The sequence below is a fragment of the Phyllostomus discolor genome, chromosome X (assembly GCF_004126475.2).
Source record: "Phyllostomus discolor isolate MPI-MPIP mPhyDis1 chromosome X, mPhyDis1.pri.v3, whole genome shotgun sequence".
Taxonomy (NCBI): Eukaryota; Metazoa; Chordata; class Mammalia; order Chiroptera; family Phyllostomidae; genus Phyllostomus; species Phyllostomus discolor.
In genome coordinates, this window is record NC_050198.1 from 95985883 (window position 1) to 96002310 (window position 16428).

Here is a 16428-nt window from a genome sequence, read left to right on the forward strand (position 1 = left end):
GCCATTTGGAAATACCTTACATCTTTAATTGTCTCCCTCTCTTCTAGGACATAAACTACGAGAACAGGGACCACTGATCAATATATCTTTTACACATAGAAAGTGCTCAATTAATATTCCTGGAAAGACTGAATGAAAAAAAAAAAATCTGCCAACTCCATGCCCTGTGGCCACCGTAATACTGATTAGCCCCATTTGAACTGAGTCAAAGGATCTGAGTCCTGCTGCAGAATTCTTGGACCCAGATGAGTCAGTGGCAAAGAGTCCATTTGTTTAAAACCCTACAATACAGTCCTGGCTGGTGTTGCTCAGTGGACTGAGCACTAGCCTGTGAACTGAAAGGTTGCCAGTTTGATCCCCAGTCAGGGCACATGCCTGGGTTGTGGGCCAGGTCCCCAGTAGGGGGTGTGCAAGAGGCAACTGATTGGTGTATGTCTCACACATTGACATTTCTCTCCCTTTCTCTTTCTCCCTCCCTTCCCTCTCTCTAAAAATAAATAAAATATTTAAACCCTTTATTAAAAATCACACAACTGTATGATACAGGAGGACAGTGGGAGAGGGAAATAACAAATGACTCAAATTCAGGCAGTTCAAGTCCTGTTAAGTCCAATCTGGCACATTTGGATCTGCATCTCTATCTTTTGGATGCCCTTTTGGGCCCAAAGGGAAAGAGGCAAAGGGATCAAATGCTATTTGAATGGGCAATGAGGTGGGGTATGGATGCAGTGCAATGAGTGCTTGGTTCTTCCTCAGGATGCTGATAGTGCCTGTGTTTGCTCCTTTCATAGCTATCAGTGACTACCTCTATGAGAAGGTCACTTTAGAGTGCATGGGACAAGACCATTCTATGGCTGGTATCTCGTCCAGTCTGCACCATTCTTCCCCATACCAGCATCAGCACAGGAGTTAGATGCTAGAAATCAGAGCCGACCCGATCCATCTCCTGCAAGAACTTCAGTGAACTCTCAAGGGCCTCTGTCTCAGGCTTATAGGAGTTTACTGGCTCACTACAGAGAGGCCAAGAGTAAGGGCAAGTCAGACCCTACTGGCTTGTTTAATCTCTACTTTTACACTGAGCCAGGAGATCTGCATTTCTTATTGCACACCACTGCTGCCAGCCCCATTTGATACTGCTCTCAGGAACACTCAGCCCTGCTCTATTAAAGTGCTGGTAAAGGAGTCTGGCTGGTGTGGCTCAGTGGATTGAGTGCCAGCCTGCAAAGCAAGACCCTTTGGTTTGCCGGTTCTATTCCCAATCAGGGCACATGCCTGAGTTGCAGGCCAGTTCCCCAGTAGAGGGTGTGCGAGAGGTGACCACACATTGATGTTTCTCTTTCTTTCTCCCTCCCTTCCCCTCTGTCTAAAAAATAAATACATAAAATCTTACAAAAAATAAAGTGCTCATAAAGGAGCCTGGGGAAGGGTGGAGGACCAGGAACTCACCAGAAGGTCCCTGGAGGCCAGGGGGTCCCTGAGGGCCAGGAGGACCTGGAGGGCCAGGTGGTCCCATAACGGTTGTTCCTGGAATTCCAGGAATCCCTGGAATCCCTGGGGGTCCTTGGGGTCCTGGAGGTCCTGGAGGTCCTGGGGGCCCATTTGGCCCAGGAGGTCCCGCCTTCTTTCCTGAAAGACAAGATTCGGTGTCATGTTTGCAGTTACTGACTGAGAACGTACCGGCAGTTCTACTGACTTCTAATGCCAAAAAGTCAGCCCTCTGAGCATTTTTTACTATTAAAGAGGTGACCACCTTTATCACCCCCACCCCACTCCTTTCCTCTCTTGTGAATAATCATTTTCAGAGTTGGGTTGAATATAATAGAAATAAATAGCCCTCAAGGAGCTCAGTGAGGCGAAGAAAAACAGACAGTGACAGGAAAGTAGAAGTGCTACATTTGTGGCAGGGAAAAAAGTGCCAAAGAAGTCAGGAAAGGCTTCAAAAAGGAGGGGACATTTCAGCTGAGTCCAAAGGAGCCAGACCTATGGGTTACTTTTTAGACTACTGAGATTTGGACTATTGTTGAAGACAGCGGCTTTCATATTTACGTCCCGGTTTGGTGGACTTGATGCAGATAGAAGAGGAAGCTAGGAGGACAGTCTGCCCTTAGCAACCTCAGCTCCAGGAAGGTTTCCCATAGGAGTCAGATGTACAGGAACTGGGGGCCTGAGGGAAGTGCTCGCTGGGAATGAGGAGTGGGACAGAGTTTGGGAGGTGAGAAGCTGGGGAGGGAGAGAGCCTTGGCCAAGTGTCTCAGTTGGTTGGAGTGCCGTCCCATACACCAAAAGGTTGCAGGTTTGATTCCCGGTTGGGGCACATATGGGAGGCAACCAATCTATGTTTCTCTCTCACGTCAATGTTCCTCTTTCTCTCTCTCCCTCCCTCCCTCCCTTCCCCTCTCTCTGAAATCAGTAAAAATTTCTGTGGGTGAGGATTCACAAAAAGAGAGAGACAAAGAGAGAGGGAGGGAGGGGGTGGGGGAGAGACAGAGAAACAAGGAAAGAAGATGTGGAGAGTAGAGAGAGCTGAGGAGGAGGCAGCAGATCTTGCTTTCTCGGCTGAGCTCTCTAAACCTTATCTTTAAAGGTCTCTGGGAAAGGGAATTCTGCACCCTCCCTCGGCAACACGGTCTAATGTTTATTGCCCATCACTGTTAGGAAGTTTTTCTGTATATTTAACTGAAATCTGTTCTGTGGCAGTTTAAGCTCTTATTCCATTTTCATATAGATGCAGAATAGTTACCATCATCCATATAATAGCCCACATATTCTCAGAGACATTGTCACCCACTAACCTCCATTTTTATAGGTTAAATAGTCCATCTTGCCAGACTCTTTCCTCAGAGGCCCTATTCTTGAATGTACAATGTTATGGATATTAATCAAGCCCACCAACTCTTCCCTTTTCTTCCTCACTATCCTTTCAGTCCAGTCTTGATCATCCTCCTATTCCATGTTGCACTCCTTCTAACAGTCCTGTCAGGGTGTAGTTAGGTTCACCGGGTCCTAACTATGGTCTTGAACCCACAACTGCAGCTCCTTCTGCTTAGTTCTGTGCAGCCCAATCCCAGCACTCCTCCCTTCACCTCTTTCTGAAAATTTTAGGGAAATCTCGGGCCCAGAAGCCTTTTATCAGACATCACCATGGTATCTTCACCTGTGGTACTTTCTTAGTTGGAAACAGAGCCCTCTCGAGTCTCACTCAATGCCTCACTGACTCCAATTCTCTGCTCCCCAGATCCCGAAGCAGGAGAATCCTGTCTTGATTTCTCCTGTCCTCCCTTTAAAAACAATGCTGCAGCCCTGGCTGGTGTGGCTCAGTGGATTGAATGCCGGCCCGGCCCGTGAGCCAAAGGGTCGCTGCTTTGATTCCCAGTCAGGGCACATGCCTGGGTTGCGGGCCAGGTCCCCAGTGGGGGTCGTGCAAGAGGCAACCACACATGGATGTTTTTCTCCCTCTCTTTCTCCTTCCCTTCCCTTCTCTCTAAAAATGAATAAATAAAATCTTTAAAAAATAACCTCTTAAAAAAAAAAAAAAAAACAGAATAATGCTGCATGTTCACAAAACTGAATTCCCAGGGCCACTCACTCAAAAGGCCAGGGGTCCCAGTCTAACCACATCTGTATTTGAAATGAAACAATGGTGTCGCAGTGGGGCCCTCTGCCCAGAAAGGGCAGGAAGGAAGAAGGGCCAGAGCTCTGCTCTTCCAGAAGAGCCCCTGGAGCCAAAAAGACAGGAGCAGGAGCTTAAGGCTTTCCACTGTCCGCTGCAGCAAAGTAGTGGATCTTCCCAGTTTCCTGATCTAGCCAATTTCAAGATGCTGAACAGGAAAAGCCATCTCCCTTCAGATTTGGGTAGCTTCCAAGGAGGGCTTATTCAGCGCCCCAGTTTCAATTCCAGCTAGTGTAGTGGAAAGAATGCAGAATCTGTAGTCAGGAGATAAGGCTATAAGCCCCCAAATCTGACATGGGCACATTCTGGGCAAATCCCTTCCTCTCGCTGAGCCTTAGCTTCTCCATCGAGATTTCTCTCAGTTTCCTCACAAGTCCGAGGTTCCTTAAGGGGGAAGGACTTACCCCGGTGGCCTCTGGGAAACTGGCCTGGCCTGGCTGTAAGGTCTGCTTCTCTCTCATGGTTCTCTAGGCAGCATGGACACAGAGGACGGTGCCTATTAGGCTGTGCTGTGGCCCCGAATTTCCAGGCCTGCTGGGGATTTTCAAGCTAGAGGGTGTTCCGTGGGCAATACAAACTCCAGTGTCAAGGCTGCGAGTCTCCTGTGATTGCTAATGCAATTGTGGAAGAATTACAGCCAGAAACTCCTCCAGTCCGAGAGAAGTGTGGTTGCAGTGTAAACAGAGAAGCGTTCACTTAGGAAACATTGGAAGGCATTTGGGGAGAAGCTCTCGTTGTGGTCTAGTTCTGCAGCTGGTGCCCTCTGCCCCTCGGCATCCAGGTTCAGGCAAGTGTGCTCCTCATACTTGCAGAGCTTTGGAAAGCTGGCCTGAGAGGAGCATGACCCCTGGACCCAGGAGATGATTTGCGAAGATTGAATTCTTTCTGTGATTTTCTCACTTTAACAGGGCACTTCACGATGCAAAAGCCCAAAGACTTTTGTCCTTTGCAAGTTAGCCTTTGTAGCCTTAGATGAAAATATATGCATACATTCTTTTCAAAGGTAACCTTCCAGAAAAGATGTTTTGCTAACCTTTCAGCAAAGTCCAGATTGCTGAAAGAACAACTAAAAGCAACTGAGCAAAAGGGTGTGTTGGGCCTGTGCACATGCACAAGAGATGGGGAGGGGAAAAATTCCATTAAAGAATGGAAATTAGCCATGTCTGGTGTGGCTCAGTGGATTGAGCACTGGACTGTGAACCAAAGGCTCTCTGGTTTGATTCCAGGTCAGGACACATGCCTGGGTTGCGGGCCAGGTCTCCGGTAGGTGGCACTTGAGAGGCAACCACATATTCATGTTTCTCTCCCTCTTGTTCTCCCTCCCTTCCCCTCTCTGAAAATAAATAAAATGTAAAGAAAAAGAAATTAAATAAACAACTGAATTTACCTCTTCAGGAATCTCCCTATTCACTGATGCTATGGAAATCTTTGGGCCAAAGTAAATGTGTAAGGCCCATGTTCATTCTCCTCCCAGGAATGGTCTGTATATAAGGTAGCAGCGGGGGAGGGGCAGGGGGGCAGTGATTGAGTCCCTGTCAGAGGTACTGAAAGCTGAGTTGTAGTTCCAGAGCTTCTCTAGCCTAGCCCGTTGTCTTCTGTTGCTGCTGGCAGGGCATTGGATAACACTGCAACTGGGTGCTGCTTTCCACCACACCCATGCCCAATCCTCTGCGAAACCATCGTGTAGTGTCCCCCAAACATGTCACGTTCTTTCATGCTTCTAAGGGATTTGAGTATGCTATTCCCTTTGCTGGAATGCCCTTTCCCCTCTTTTCCCCTCATCCTTCAAAGTCCAGGTCAAATACTGCTTTCTCTGAGACACGGCCCCTCGCTCCCCCAAGGAAGACTACTTGCTCTGTCTTTGTGTTCCCACAGCGTGCTGTTCATGCTTCTATGGTAGTATTTTTTTGTACTGTACTTATTCATGTGTACTTCCACAATTCTAACTACACTGGGAAATTTGGAAGGGGAGGAACCATTATTAGATCTACCCATGTCAGAATTGACACAGGTTCTTAACAAATATTTTATATATATATATATATATATATATATATATATATATATATTTATTTATTTTTGGAGAGGGGAAGAGAAAGAGAAAGAGAGGGAGAGAAACATCAATGTGTGGTTGCCTCTCATGCGTCCCCCACTGGGGACCTGCCCGCAACCCAGGCATGTGCCCTGACTGGGAATCGAACCAGAGACTCTTTGTTTTATAGGCCAGTGCTCAATCTACTGAGCCACACCAGCCAGGGCATGAACCATTTTCTTCATCTCTGTATCTCTATTCCTGACAAATATCCGATGCTTATTTGTGACATAGTGAACAAGCAAGTAGAAAAAAGGAAAGTCACCCCTGGGCTAGAGTTAGGAGCAGAGGGTGTCCTTGTTCAAGCCAGGTGAGCATTCTGGCCTTGTAATAATTTCTCTGTTAAAGGAATGTGACCAGAGGTAAAACCTGCATGTTTGAAAGTCAAATATACTTTCTTCAAAGACAGACTAGCTTGGTGAATGCCCAGGCTCTGCGGAGAAAGGTTTCCTCACTGACTCTAGAGGGCTGGCTATTTCCTGACTTTGATCAGTTCAGGTGTGCAGGAGGCCTGGCCAGTCCTCAGCTTCATTACAGCAGGGATACGGGTTTGCCACGTGGCCTGTGGCACCTCAAGCCACCAGAGGACTCTAGTGCTCAGAGAAATGGGAGGTGGCAGCTGAAGCCAGTCTTTTTGGCCTAGTCTGGGGTTGCTAATGTATTCCATAAAACTCCAGAAATCTTAACAGATGGAATCATTTCACTTAAAACATTTTAATGAAACATTAATTTCACTCTATTTTCCTCCTAGGTTGGAACACAGAAACAAATAGGTATTGAGTTGGCCAAAAAGTTGGTTTAGTTTTTGCTGTAGGATGGTGCTAGTAGTATTTAGTTGTCTTTTAACTTCATTCAAAGCAATTTTGTTAGATTGTATTGTGATAGCTGTCATATCAGCACGCATTAAAAAAAAGATCAAAATTGGTGAATTTTTGTGCAGCCATTTTAATATTGAAGATGGAAGAAAATACATAACATTTGCAGCGTATTGTGCTTTATTATTTCAAGAAAGGTAAAAATGCAACTGAAATGCAATTAAAGATTTGGGCAGTGTATGGACAAGGTGCTGTGACTGATCAAATGTGTCAAAGGTGGTTTGCAAAGTTTCTTGTATTATTGACATTTTGGACAAATAATTCTTTGCTATGGAGCTTTCTTATGCATTGGAAGATGTTTAGCAGCACCCTGGGCCTCTACCATCTAGAAGCCAATAGTGGGAGATAGCCAACATACTCAAAGTATTCAAATCAATAACGATATTGGTAGAAATGAAAAATGTGTCTTTTATTTTATGGAAAAACATAATGGACTTTGTGGCCAATGCAATACTTAGAACTGGTTTCACAGTAGGTTCTTTGAGTCCTCAGGGGCAAACTGGACTGCCTGGCCCTATACAGTGGAACCCATTCTGTCTGGGTTTTCCTCCAATGAAAGTCCTCAAGCCCTCGCACAACACGCCCTTGGGCCAGGCCCATGGCGAGTAAAACAGAGCCTTACTGACCCAACAAAGGCACAGTGAATCTGCTCAACTAGAGCTTCTTTGAAAAGGCTAAAAAGATCAGACTATGACTCCAGCCTAGCTTTTCCATCATAAAGAAAATGATAGTGAAACCCTGAAGTAAGCAATGCCTTCTATCAGTATCTAAGAAATAGGATAGGGAAAAGTTTTAGGCCAAGAAATAGGCTACTCCTGGCTGGTGTGGCTCAGGGGATTGAGTGCCAGCCTGTGAACCAAAGGGTCTCCAGTTTGATTCCCAGTCAGGGCGCATGCCTAGGTTGTGGGCCAGGTCCCCAGTAGGGGGTATGCAAGAGGCAACCACACATTGATGTTTCTCTCCTTCTCTTTCTCCTTCCCTTCCTCTCTCTCTAAAAATAAATAAAATCTTAAAAAACTAAATAAAAAAAGAAAAAGGGTACTGATATCTCTCAGGAGAGTAAAACTGTTCCCTACAAGCTACCTCAGGACTTCATTCATATCTGGTCACTGACTTGATAATGGAAGGGGGAAAAAGAGAAAGAAGAAGGGTAGGGGGAAGAGCAAGGAAGAATAAAGGAAAGAGACAGAAACTGAACTGTATGGAAGAAAGAGCAAGAAAGACAAACAAAACCAACTTTCATATATTGCCAGAGAAGCAGCTCTGTCTTTGATCGATCATTACTGCTCCCTTTGGAAGCTACAAACACTCAAGAAGGCCCCATGGGACTGAATAAAATAACAGACCACCAGCATGAAAAGACTAGAACATAAAAACCCCCACTCCCTGGATATGTTTTTCTTCTCCTGCCCGAGTACTAAGTACTAACCAGGCCTGACCCTGCTTAGCTTCCGAGATCAGACGAGATTGGGCGTGTTCAGGGTGGTGTGGCCATAGACGGTTTTCCTTCTAATTTTAGAAAAGACATGACATAACAGCAATTTTTAAAAAGCACATCAGGAACTTAACTTACCCTTTTTCTTGTTTTTAACTGGACCTGTTACAAAGAGAAAATGGAAAATTAAGTCACTGGAAATTAACAGAAAATGTTTACTCTTTAAGACAGTCATGGGAAGGACCCCAAGACACTGCCAATTTGGGGGAGGCCCACGCCACCAATCAGGTAATTGTCAAGGTATCTCCCAACCATCCAACTCCCCCAACCATCTGTTTCTGACTGTTATTCTGCCTGTTGTGAACAAGAAAGTAATAAGGAAGATTATTTCCTAGGGAGAAAAACATCTTTCAGGCTGCCTTTGCAGTGAGTGAATAGCTGCTTCTCCATAGAGCTGAGATGCCCAGAAACGCAGCACTCAACAATCTTAGGACGGCATTTCAATAATTCTGCGAGTCCTGAGATTGATGAGTCATGCATTCAGGTGAGGAACTGAAGTCTCATGGGTCAAATCTGGAAGGAAAAAAAGGGTCATTTTCACGGAAGGAACAGAGCGGCGGCAGTTTACGCTTTTTAGTCACTTCCTTATCGTGATTGAAATTGTTAGTAATTAAAACAGTGCGACTGTAGTATATTCATGTGGGGGCCACATGCAGTCTTGCTGTGATTTACCGTAAGTTGACAGACACTTTAAGAGAAGTGTCAACAGTTTTATTGACAATGAAATCACCAGCATTTTCTTGGGACTTACTTCCAAAGAAAATAACTGTAATCAACTGAGGGTGCTCAGAAAACCCAAAGCATTTCTCACAACCACTACACAGCTTAGGTGTATCCCAGATGGGTTTTTCCTCCTGGGGACTCAATTCTCTTCATTCTGTAGGTGCATTTGGTGTTCTTGTCTTTCTTTCTTCTAAATTTTATTTCCTTAAGACACAGGTATTTAAAATCTATTCCAGAATCCCATGAGGACACTATTGGACAACATTAAACCATGGAGCTTACAAAAGTTAACACCGAGTGTTTGTATGTTGTTCTATGGCTCATAAAACCTATTTCCATCCATCATTTCATTTTTTCCTCACAACACGCCGGCAGTGATGTTACCGCTCAGAGCAGGTTCTATCAGGGGTTGTATCTGAGCAGTTTGCACCAGAAGTCAGTAAGTCTCTGGCCTGCAGGGTTGCTAAGTGTGCTCATCACCAATGTCTGTGTGGACTGTCCTGGCAAAGGAATTTCATATGCACCAGTCGGTGTTATTATATGCAAGGGATGTTTTCCATTGAGTTTAGCAACCTGCTGCACTTTTGGTCACACATCCCTATTTTTTAAAAAATATTTTATTTATTTTGAGAGAGGGGAAGTGAAGGAGACAAGAGGGAGAGCAATATCAATGTGTGGTTGCTTCTCGAGCTCTCCTTACTGAGAACCTGGCCTGCAACCCAGGCATATGCCCTAACTGGGTATTGAACCGGTGACCCTTTGGTTCGCAGGCTGGCACTCAATCCACTGGGCCACACCAGCCAGGGCCATCTCTATTCTTTTACCCTCCATTTTCCATTTTTCTCACCTCTCCATTTTTATTTTTATTTTCTAAAATGACCATGACAGGAAGGGTGCTGAGAGCAACAGGGGCTCAAAGCTGGTCCTTTCTCCCACTTTGCCTCGTGTTACCAAGATGCTCTCAGAGCTGCCATTTGGCACATCCCCTGGGAAAAATGAGGATGAAAGAGTATGAATGAGATGGTTATTAGATTGTATCTTACTTCCTACAAGTGCTGGTGAGTAAGTACATCATCAGCTCAGCAGTACGAGTTCCTTTTTGTTCTAATACAGCTCATCATGGCCAGTAAGTAATTCTTGTGAGTTCCAACCTGAACCTCTAATCCCTGGCTCTACAATTGCCACACCCATTTCTTTCACTTGAGGCTATTGTAGCTTTCCAGCTTCTAGAGGGAAAAGGCTGGGAGCTCAGACCATACAATGCTAGATATGAGCATCTAGAACCAGAGTAAAAGCAGTAACTTCTGCTGAATTCTATAACCTTTTAGATATATCCACTTACTTTCTCCATATGATTCAGAACCTTTCTCATACCTACTGTGAGGATTGCCACTATCACATATCTGTTTCTATGGTAACGGGCAAGATTTCTCCATCATTCCAATTCCCTGTTTATAACCATCATGCTTTGTGTAGGCAAAACCACAAATGCATCAGAGTGGGAAAGACAGTTAAGCAGTCCCTGGGACTGCTTTAATGGGCATACAATTGAGTTCTGACAGGTTTTGATCAATGTGGGCAGGCAACTTGCTACCTGGCACTTCAAAAAGGGGTATTGTGCCCTGGCTGGTGTGGCTCAGTGGATTGAGTGCTGACCTGAGAACCAAAAGGTCACTGGTTCAATTCCAGGTCAGGGCACATGCCTGGGTTTCGGGCCAGGTCTCCAGTAGGGGGAGCACAAGAGGCAACCACACTTTGATGTTTCTCTTCCTCTCCCTCTCTTTCTCCTTCCCTTCCCCTCTCTCTAAAAGTAAATGAATAAAATCTTTAAAAAAGAAAGCAAAGGGAATCTTGTAATAGCATCAGGACCATGGAGGCCAGATTCCAGTCCTGGCTCAACCACAAACTGACCACAGAGCAGTTAATCCTTTTCTTCTGATTCTTCATCTTCTAAATTAGGGAACATTTTGTGTATTTTGTTTCTACTCAAGGCATAACATTTTGATGAAGACAAATGAGATAATAAAGAAAGGTAACATTTACTGACTACATATGAGCAATGCACTTTGACAGTTGCTTTCCATATCTCAGGTAGTTCTCAAAACAATCTGGCAAAGTAGGTATTGTTAGGCTTATTTTACCAATGAAGAGATGGATTAAATAACTTGCACTAGCTCCCACAGCCCAGAGGTATTTTAAGGTAAGCTGAAACCTCAGAAAGATTCATGTTATTCTAAATGTGTTTTGAAAACTTGAAAAGAAATGTATATACTTCCAGTTTCTGGTTTGACATGGTGAGAACTTGGAAGTGGTCACTTCTATACTCAGAACAAGAAATAAGCCAAGCAAACTTAAAAATCACCTATTGTTAGATTAATCAGAGATCTGCAGTCAGAAGGCAAACTGCTGTTCTGAAAATGGAGAGACAGAATCACAGCTTACCAAGTGTAGAAGCCTGCAGGTAAAGCCAGTATCAGTAAGAACACTTGAAAACTGTAATGGAAAGATTGCTAGAGGCTCAGTATAGACTAGCTTAAGAGCTAAAAACTCCAAGGGGTCGAATCTAAGAGGGGGCCCCCACACTTTGATGAGTTTTACCTTTCAGAGCCCAGCAGGTTCTCTGTGAAGACTGAAGAAAAATTTCCTTTTGCTTCTGTCAAGGGTTTCTGTCAATGGCTACTTTTGTGACCCTGGCTGGCTGGTGTGGCTCAGTGGATTGGGAGCTGGCCTGTGAACCAAAAGATTGCCAGTTCGATTCCCAGGCAGAGCACATGCCTAGGTTGTAGGCCAGGGCCCCAGTAGGGGTCTTGCAAGAGGCAACCATATACTGATGTTTCTCTCCCTCTCTGTCTCCCTTCCTTCCCTTCTCACTAAATGATGTAACACGAGGGGTTAGGACAAAAATATATAAAATAAAAACAACAACAAAGTAGTCATTGTGAAGTATACCCGTACCTTCTCTCTATTCTTCTTAACAAGGCCTTGGAAAACTATCTTATCAGGGCTTGACTGGAGTTCTACTGCAGCCTAGCTGACCTGGGGGAGGGACAGGAAATACCCAACTTGGGCACAGGAAAAGACTGAGACCTAGCCATAAGACTACAGAACCCTAACAGGTCTCCTGTGTAACCAGGGCATTACAGCTAAAGAAAATCCAAGTCTCAGATCCTACTTAGAAGTTCCTAAGGACACTCAAAGACAATAAGAGGAGGCTAAGACAAGAGCAATAGCCTGTAACACTACATCTACAGCAAAAAGTCAACACAGCAAAACTCCTAATCAGGTAAACATAAAACTTCCAGGCCTATCTACCTCAGTTACTTTTACCAAGTATATCATCCAACTTTCAGCCCAAAATGATAAGGCATACTAAGGGGTGAAAAAGAAACAGTCCGAAGAGGCAAACCAAGCATTAGAAGGAGACTCCAATATGGCAGATCATTTTGGAATGATCAGACCTGGAATTTAAAATAACTGTCATTAACATGCTAAGGGGGCGAAGGGAAAAATTGGATAATATGCACGAACAGATGGGTAGTGCAAGCAGAGAGATAAAAAAAGCCTAAGAAAGAATCAAAAGGAAATGCTAACCCATATAAATATAGTCAACTGATCTTTGACTAGGAGTAAAGAATACAATGGGGAAAGAGAGTCTTTTCAACAAATGGTGCTGAAACAACTGGACATCCACAAACAAAACAATGAATCTACACAGACACCAGGTAAGACAGAAACTGTCATAGTGGGTGAAAAAAAAACCCCAAACCTGCCCTTGCTGGTGTGGTTCAGTGGATTGAGACCTGGCCTGCAGACCAAAGGGTCACTGGTTTGATTCCCAGTCAGAGCACGTGCCTGGCTTGTGGGCCAGGTTCCCAGTAGGGGGTGCACAAGAGGCAACCACACACTGATGTTTCTCTCCTCTTTCTCCCTCTTCCCCTCTCTCTAAAAATAAAAACTAAAAAAATAAATAAAATCTTAAAGAAACCAAGAACCATCTATATGTTTTCCATAAAAAACACACTTAAATATAAAGTCACAAATATGTTACAGTAAAGGGGTGGAGAAAGACAAACTATGCTAATACTAATCGAAAGATACACACACACACACACACTTCAGATAAAGCTGACTTCAGAGCAAGAAAAATGATCTGGAATAAAGAGGGGCATTACATAATGATAAAGTGTTCAATTCTCCAAGAACACATAACAGTCCTTAATGTGTATGTGCCTGACAACAGAGTGTCAAAATTGTGAGGCAAAAACTGAAGAATGCACTGTTATAGTTAGAGACTTCAACATCCCTTGATCAGTAATGGAAATACCTATCAGGCAGAAAAATCAGTAAGGATATAGTTGAACTGAGGAGCACCATCAATCAACTAGATCTAATTGACATTTATAGAATACTTCATCCAACAATACTGAGCTATACAGTCTTCTCAAGTTCACATGGGCCATTCACTAAGATAAACATTCTGTGTTGTAAAACACACCTTAACAAACTTAAAAGCACAGATATCATAAGTCTGTACACTTACATCACAATGGAATTAAACTAGAAATCAATAATAGAAAGATAGCTAGCAAATCAGAGGAGAAAGAACTAAATGATTTTTGGAAAATATCTAATCTAAGCTTCTACTTTAGGAAATGAGAAAAGAAGAGTAAATTCAATCCAAAATAAGCCTAAGAAAGAAATAATAAAAATCAGAACCAAAATAAATGAAATTGAAAACAGGAAAGCAAGGGAAAAAGAAAATCAATGAAACCAAAAGCTAGCTCTTTGAAAAGATCAGCAAAATTGATGACTCCCTACCCAGGCTAGGCAAGAAAGAAAGAGAGAAGACAGAATTAATACAAGAAATGAAAAAAGGGGCCATTATTATTGATACAATGGACACTACAGAGCATAACAAAATGATATTAAGAACAATTCTATGCCCACAAATTTGATAACTTAGATGAAATTGGTTCATTCCTTGAAAGACACAACCTATCAAAACTCACACAGGAAGAAATACATAATCTAAATTGATGATATGACTGATAATCTCTATATTAAAGAAATTGAACACAATCTGAATAGGCCTATGTATATTAAAGAAATTGAATCAACTGTTAGTAGCCTTCTACACCAGAAAACACCAGGCCCAGAGAATTTCACCGGTGAATTTATCGAACACTTCAGGAAGGAATTATATCAATTCTCTACAGCCTGATTCAAAAAAATAGAAGCAGATAGGATTCTTTGTAACCCATTCCATGAGGCTAGCATTGTGCTAATTGTAAAACCAAAGACATTACAAGAAAGGAAAAGTTCAGACCAACCTCTTTGTTGAAAATAGATGTAAAAATCCTCCACAAAATACTGTATTATATCAAATCCAACAATGTATTGTAAGAACTATACACTATGACCAAGTGGGATTTATTTCTGGTATGCAAAGCTGATTGAACATTCAAAACTCAATTAACTTAATCCATCACATATCAAAAGGCTAAAGAAAAAAAATCATATAATCTTATCAACAGATGCAGAAAAATCATTACTCAAAATACACCTACTCATGATAAGAACTCTCATCAAATTATCAATAGAGAAGAACTTAATCAATTTTATAAAATAAAAGTCTAAAATAAATGTACAGCTAACATCATATGTAATGGTGAGAAATTAGATGCTATCCCTTGTAAGACTGAGAACAAGGCAAGGGTGTTCCTTCTCACCATCCCTATTTAACAGCACACTGGAATACTCAGCTATGCAATAAAGCAAGAAAAGGAAATAAAAGGTATACAGACTAGGTAGGAATAAATATAACTGTCATTTACAGATGACATAATACTCTGCATAAAAAAATTTCACAGAATTGACCCCAAAGCAGAAACTAATAAAGAAATAAGGCTAACAGATACAAGCTTAATATGCAAATGTCAATGGCTTTCCTATATACCAGGAATGAACAAATGGAATTTGAAATTAAAAAAAAAAAACCCAACCATTTACATTAGCATGAAAAGAGGAAGGAAAATATAGCGAAATATAAATCAAACAAAATATGTGCAAGATGAATGAGGAAAACTATAAAACTCTGATGAAAGGAATCAAAGAAATCAAAACCAAATGTTCATGGATAGGAAGAGTCAATGTTGTTAAGATGTCATTTCTTTTCAACTTGGTCTATAGAGTCAACACAATCTCTGTCAACATCTCAGCACTTTACTTAGTGGATATTAAAAAAAAACTAATTCTGAAGTATATATGGATAGAAAATGGACTCAGAATATCCATCACAGTATTGAAAAACAAGAGCAAAGTTGGAGGGTGAATACTACCTAATTCAACACTTCGCATAAAGCCACAGTAATCAACACATGTGGTATTGGTGGAGCACTAGAAATATAGATTGATGGAGCAGAGTAGAGAGCCCTAAATGCACCCCAAAAATATAGTCAACTGGACAAAAAGAGAAAAGGCAATCCAATGTAGAAAAAATAATTTTTACAACAAATGGTGCTGTTACAGCTAGATATCCACATGCAAAAACCGGAACGAAAACCAAAAGAGAATCTAGGCACTGACCTTACACTTTTCACTAAAATGATCTCAAAATGGACCACAGACCTAACTGTGAAACACGAATCTCTAAAACGCCTATAAAATAACATAGGAGAAGATCTAGCTGACTTTGGGCTTGGCAATAGGTTTTTAGGTGGAAATCCAAAAGCATAATCCATGAAAGAAAAACAAAGTTGATAAGTGAATGAAAATACAAGCCACAGAGTGGGAGAAAATATTTCTAAAACACATATTGGATAAAGGACTTATGTCTAAAATATATAAAGAATTCTTACAAGTTAACAATCAGAATATAAACAATCCACTTAAGACATGGGCAAAAGATCTGAAAGACACCTCACTAGAGAATTATATGCAGATTGCAAATAAGCACATGATGTTCAACATCATATATCATTAGGGAAAAGCAAATTAAGATAATTAGATAGCCCTACACATCTATTAGAATGGCCAAAATCCAAAACACCGACCATGCTATATGCTGGCAAGGATGTAGAGCAATAGGAACTCTCATTTATTGCCAGTGGGAATGCAAAATGGTACAGCTACTATGTAATATAGCCTGACAGTTTCTTACAAAGCTAAACATAGTCTTAGCACACAAACCAGCAATTACATTCTTAGGTACTTACCCAAATTTGTTGAAAACTTATGTTCACACAAAAACCTGTATGTGGATTTTTTTTAAAAGATTAAAAAAATTATTTTTAGAGAGAAGGGAAGGGAGGGAGGAAGAAAGGAAGTGAAACATCAATGTGTGGTTGCTTCTGACACGCCCCCTACTGGGGACCTAGCATGCAACCCAGGCATGTGCTCTGACTGGGAATCAAACTGGTGACCCTTTGGTTCTCAGGCCCGTGCTCAATCCACTGAGCAATACCATCCAGGGCTGTATCTGAATTTTTATAGTAGCTTTACAAGTAATTGCCAATATTGGCAACAACCAAGATGTTATTCAATAGGTGAATGGATAAACAAACTGTGGTCCAGC

At 42.2% G+C, this 16428-nt stretch overlaps 1 protein-coding gene across 4 annotated transcripts in view; it reads right to left on the reverse strand.

The window, feature by feature from the left end:
* Nucleotides 1–16428, reverse strand: part of EDA (ectodysplasin A) — a 311653-nt gene that overhangs the window by 9934 nt on the left and 285291 nt on the right. For all 4 annotated transcript variants that reach the window (XM_028523275.2, XM_028523274.2, XM_028523273.2 and 1 more), the window contains exons 3-4: nt 8211–8234; nt 1447–1626 (exon numbers count right to left, since the gene is read on the reverse strand). In XM_028523275.2, coding sequence (XP_028379076.1) covers nt 1447–1626; nt 8211–8234 — 204 coding nt within the window. The remainder of the gene's footprint in view (nt 1–1446; nt 1627–8210; nt 8235–16428) is intronic.